Here is a 6118-nt window from a genome sequence, read left to right as displayed (position 1 = left end):
AGAGAGAGAGAGAGAGAGAGAGAGAGAGAGAGAGAGAGAGAGAGAGAGAGAGAGGGAATTCCTTATTAGATGATAGTCTGACAGTCTGCACTGAGAAGCTGGGTTCACCGCTTCATCTCTTTCCCTTATCAGGAGGTAGACACTACATTCTCTATGCTTTGGAGATGCTGTTGCTCTGCAGAGGTCACAGCCTGGTCGGTTAGCACAGTCATGCCATGCTAGTGTTGCAGGGCACGAAGGAGGTGATCCATGAACTGATGGGTCCGAGGGGCACTATGCCAGCAGCTGCTAGGCATCAGGAAGAGATGATGCAGTCTGGTGGAGGAGAAGGTAGGCAAAGAGCAGCTGCTGAGAAAAAGTCTCAACACGAAGGAAGTGGTGACTTAGAGGCAGGCAGTAGCCAACCCTCACCCCTTATCTGGGGTTCCTTCTCCTTTTAAGGTCTCACTTATTCATAGTGAGCCATGGTCTAAAAAATACTGGATGGAAAATTCCAGAAATAAACAATTTATATTTTAAATTTGTGCTATTCTGAATATCATGAAAAAATCTTAAACTATCCTATTCCATCCACAGAGGATAGAAATCATCTTTTTAAACAATGTATCTAAGCTGTATACACTACCCTTCTGTTAGTCATTTAACAGGCATCTTGGTTATCAGATCACTTGTCATATTGTCAAAATACTTATATTCCAGTAACTCTCATTTACTTATTAATGGCCTTAAAGCAAAAGATTAGTGGTATTTGGAATTTTTTGCAATATATTTTTATACTTGTTCAATTTCATTATTTGTTATTGTTAATTTCTTATTGTGACTGATTTATAAATTAAGGTTTATTGTCATTGATGTATAGAAAAATTATGTGAAGGTTTCATACTATTTAAGATTTCAGGCATCCTTTGGGAGTTTTGGAAGGTGTTCTTTATGGATAAGGAGGACTTTATGGATAACGCCAAAAATGGAAAGCTATGATTTAGAGAAGGCCAAGTTGTAGAAAGTTAAAATCTAAAGAATCTGAAAAAGCACATGAATTGGGAACATTGTATCCTGTTTCAGCGATGTTTTTACACAACTTGTAATTGGTTTGTTTAAAATAGTATCTTCATCAGTTTAAGTTGCTATAAGAAAATGCCTTAGACTCGATAACTGATAAACAACAGAAATTTACTGCTTATAGTTCAGAAAGCTATGAAGTCGTAGGTCAATATGTTAGCAGACTTATTGTCTGGTGAGAGCCTATTCTTTATACATAGCAATTTCTACATGTGTGCACATGACAGAAGGGGAGAGCAATCTCCTTAAAATCTCTTTTACAAGGGTATTAATTGTATGCATGAGTGTACAACCCCCATGACTTAATCATATCTCCTCAATGGTACTATCCCTTAATTCCATCATATTTGGGGTTCAGTTTCAATGTGAATTGTGAGGAGATCCAAACTCCAGACTACAGCAGATGGCAATTCTTACACTTGATTCATCAACATCTAATAATTGTTTTGTTTATTTCTATGACTTTTGTGAAATTATAAAAGCAGTTCTATAACTTTTAACTTACATGCATTGTTTTGAAGATAAAAGGAGGTTCAAAAAATATACAGTAAATCCATTCAAAACAAATGTTATAGTAAATGTTTGCTCCCTAAAATGGAAAATAGCAGTATAAATTAAATTTCATGTTCAGGAGGGAGGATTCATCTATGTTTTCACCATTCAACTGACAGATCCATTGCAGAATTTCTAGGTATATGTTTGTTAGACAGCATTAGACTTTGTGTAGTTAGAAAAAAGTCTCTAAAGGCACTGCAGCATGTGATAATATGAAAGTCCTAATACCTGAGACCTCCAGTAAAAGAAGTTGCAGTGGGTGAGAGTTTTGTTTGACACTCTACGAGGCAGAGAGTAAAGAAATGACAAGAAACAAGTCTACACCAGGGATCACTTTAAAAACCAAGACAAATAGCAATAGGCTCCTAGTATGTATCTTGGAATAAACCTGTCTTAAAGTTTAATCTCTTATATCTTTGACAGCAGCCACTATATGAAGCTAAATGAGCAACAGAATAATAATTTCACTCACAAAACAAGTTCACCCACATTAAAAAGACATTAAACACCAAGGCCCAAAAACAGACTTGAGTTTTTTAGAGCAAGATTGTCAACATCCAGGGTTCTCATACTAACTATCCACTATCCAGATCACAAATGGGGTTTTGTGTACACTGAATTGCTATCTCTATCAAATGTGGATAGGCAGATGGTGCTAATAAACATAATCATAGTTTTAATCAAAATTATAATAGAAATTATAATTTATTGAGCTCTTAATTTATGTCAGGTATAAGGGCAAGTAGTTTATACAACTTACATAGTACCCTCCAAAACTCAGCAAAGTAGGTATAGATGGTCTTTCATATTTGGGTGGTCCACATTCAATAACTTGGACTCAACCAATTGAAAATTAAAACAATAATTTCTAAAAAATGGATATTTATCAAACATGTACATGTGCTTGCTTATCACTATTTCCTATAAGATAAAATATACTATATCAATAAAACAAATAATATATTAAATAATACATTATCTTAAACATTATAAGTAATCTAGAAATGATTCAAAGTTTATGAAAGGTTGTTGGGTAAGTTATGCCCAAATATTATACCACTTAATATGATGGATCTAAGCTTTTGCAGATGTTAATTTCTAGGGGGTTCTAGAATCAATCTATTGCTATTCTCATGACGTACACAAGTTTGCAGAGTTTAGAAACTTGGCCAAAACTGCATTGCTAGGAATTGCCAGAACCATGACCAAAATTAGGGCTGCTAACCCACAGAGTTTGAGCTCCCACAAGAAATTAATCAACATCTGTATGTATATACTTCAGCATCTGGAGAATTGGAGAAAAAACAGGAAACAATAAAAAAGTGATGACTGAGGATAAATACTTCCCTTTGTTAATGTCTTCCTATAAAAGGTAGTGGTAGAACTGGCATATCTTTTCACCCTGTCCTATAAGCCTCTCTTACGGTTTGCTACTTCTTGATGGCAAGTAGCCATGGAAATGTCATCACCACCTCCATGAATGAGCGTCTCACCTGCATTTGGCAGGTTAGGACATGCTGGAATAAGAGGAAGCAGAAAAACAGCTGGAGAGTGGTGTTATTCCTCTGAGTGAGAGGTTTGCATGTATTTCGATCAGTAATGCCAAAACCCCAACCTACATATAAATTGAAAGAAGACAATTCACTCAAAGGATACTATGTTATCTGTCCCACAAATAATTAAAACTTAGGCTCTGGGAAAATATCAATGACTCTGGGACTCAGGATGTAATAAGCTCAAGTACTGCCCCGATAGGCTTTCTCTTTTGCCTCTGCTCTCCCTAAGAGCCTTCTTTGTGTTCTTGCTTCTGAATGACTGAATTTATCTATAAGGTGGAAAAATGTGTCAGCGGAGTATTCCTGATTATAGTATCTCTGAATAGCTTCAAATCTGCTCCAAACTCCTGGAAAAAAAACCTTTCACTGGCTTTGCTGAGGTAGGCAGCTTACCCCAAATAATTAGCAACAAATATACTCTTTAAGGGCTTTGCCTAGAATAAGTCTACATCCACAGTTTCTTCTTGACTGTGTCAGCGAGTGGAACTAACATAATCTAGAATTTGAGGCAATGCTGAGCCTTCTTAAACTGAGTCTCTCCGTGAGATGCAACAACTCTCCTCCCACTGTCATCACCGTTACAGGGAGTGGTCCAGCCCATCACTCTATCCCTGAAAGTCTGGAAGAAGCTCAACATGTGACAGCAATGCAGTACACTTGGCATTTTCCTATAATGTGCCTATGAGACAAGTTGGCAGACTTGTCTATCCGAAAAGGCTGATGACACCTGAGAGCATAAAAGGCAAAGTGCAAAAAAAAACAACTAAGGCACAGTGGCAGTTACACACCTGTGAGACTTGGAACAGGGATCCTGTCAATCTTCTGTCTCCAGTTCCTCCCTCCTTCCTGCCCTTTGCTTTGTCCCTCTTCTTCCTAACATTTCCCCCTCTCCCTTCCTTTGCAGTGAATGGCTCCCTGAATTTTGGAGCTTGTTTTCACTACTCTGTCAAAGTTATCACAATTATAAGGAAGACTATTCTTTCCATTTTCTAATGATAAGTGATCCTGAGCACTTAAAAAGTGCTGAAGACTAGAAAAAATACTATGCTAGTAAATAAAAGTATGAATATTCAAAGCTTTTAGTTTACTTTTGAATTACTTAATTAGCAGGGCTAGTTTATTTCACATGAAAAGGAGAGTGAACAGGTTCACCGCACATCTTTGCTTCTCTGGGACCTATTACAGTGCATGGGTATTAAACTTCTGCAGGGCAACGAGGCTGCAGGACCATGTCATCCCGGCAGGAACACAATGAAAATACTGTGCACATTTCCTAACACACAATCAAAGTTATCATTACCTAAATAATAGATGCTTTGGAACACGAATTGAAAGGTAAACTAGTGAAATAAGAAGATAGGGAAAAATCAATGCACTATTTCTTCAGGAAGAAGCCAGAGACAACAGGCCGTAGAGGATCTTTGCTGACTCAGCAGAAGCTCTGGGTATGTGATATATGATGATATTTTGGGCCAATAAAAAAAGTAATCATCGAGGAAAATGTAGTGACCTCAGTTCATGCAATAATGTTAAAATGTAACTTCATACACTTCTGGTTTCCAGCTTATGTGTAAGATTTTGTCCTAACCTAACCTAAAAGTGCTTCTTAAAAAATACATTCTAAAGCAAGCCATGTGATTCCACAGCAGTGGGGTTTTGCCTAATTAAATAATACTTTGATATTCCCAACAAGCCAAGAAAACAAGGGGATTCTTGCGAATGCCAAAAAGATTGATAATCCCGTAATCCAGCTTATTATCATCAGTGCCTAATGGATAATTTTTTTTAACAGTTTCACTCTGCATGAGTTTAAGTCACTTGGCTGTATTTTTCTACATTCTCCCCTGCATTAAAAATATATTGCGCCAGACCCCTGGGGCTATGGATTTATTCCATCAGCACGTTTGACCAGACAAGTGCTCTGGACACACTAAGAAGTGCTTCGCTAAATGTCTTACATGACCTACCTCCAATTTACATGCAGACCAGTTGCCAATGACCCAGCTGTAGCAGGGGCTCACTGGGCAGGGTTTCTGCTGGATAAGCTCGGTGGGGCATGGCCGTCCTTCTCCCTGGGTTGGCATAATGATAAATCGAGTCCGGCTCCTTCGACCTAAAATGATAAGGGAGGCATCAACATTTCAGTTAGAGTGTGGCTTAGAATGGGAATTGAAGGACAGAATGGTGGCTTACATATATAAGTCTTCATGGGAATACACCAAACTCTGTCCTGTCCCACTTTAAGGTGGGTTTTTTCTTTTTTTTTTTTTTTTTTGCCATTTTTATTTAAGTTTCTGCAAGACACAGGCTATCTCCACCTTCATAATGCTTTAAGGGGTCTCAAAAGGTTCCTGTCTTCTTTTTCTTCTTTTCTCTGAGTCTTGCTATGCAGTTTAGGCTGGCCTTGAACTCACTATGTAGCACAGGCTGGCAAAGAACTCATAGTGATCCTCCTGCCTCAGCCTCCCGGGTGCTGGGATTACAGGTGTGTGCCACCATGTCTGAGCTATCCGTCATGTTTTTTAAATGTTCATATGTCCAAAATCTGTAGTCTTGTCAAGTAGACTGACCCTGAAAACACTGGTAGAATGCTAATTCAATTGACAAACTTTTATGAAGTTCAACTAGATAAAGGCATCTTGATATGTGTTAGGCACAATAGTAAGATTTACAGACATATCTTCTGCCCTCACAGACCATGTATTTTGAGCCAATATTATAAATATTAAGCACAAAATAGAGAAAGTTGCAACTTCTTTCTGTTAGGTTCTAAATTAGCAAGTAAGGTAAATATTACACATTACCCAAATTACTCTAAAGAATTGAATAGTGAAAATCTCCACCCTGAGGGGCAAGTAATTTTCCTCAATTAATTCAACACAGTCAATTTTCCTAGAGATGGAGGATCAATTTCTTCCTTCACTGAGCACAAGACAGTGTTGGGTTGT

The 6118-nt window shown here is 37.8% G+C and overlaps 1 protein-coding gene across 1 annotated transcript in view; it reads right to left on the bottom strand.

The window, feature by feature from the left end:
- The window catches only part of Thsd7b (thrombospondin, type I, domain containing 7B), a 780466-nt gene that overhangs the window by 23611 nt on the left and 750737 nt on the right, over window positions 1-6118 (bottom strand). The window contains exon 21 of the mRNA XM_013517433.1: window positions 5138-5283. Within this exon, the coding sequence (XP_013372887.1) occupies window positions 5138-5283 (146 nt within the window). The remainder of the gene's footprint in view (window positions 1-5137; window positions 5284-6118) is intronic.

The sequence above is a fragment of the Chinchilla lanigera genome, unplaced genomic scaffold, assembly GCF_000276665.1.
Source record: "Chinchilla lanigera isolate Chin_1 unplaced genomic scaffold, ChiLan1.0 scaffold00039, whole genome shotgun sequence".
NCBI lineage: Eukaryota > Metazoa > Chordata > Mammalia > Rodentia > Chinchillidae > Chinchilla > Chinchilla lanigera.
Note: the sequence above shows the minus strand (reverse complement) of the source record. Positions and strands in the feature narration are given on the sequence as shown.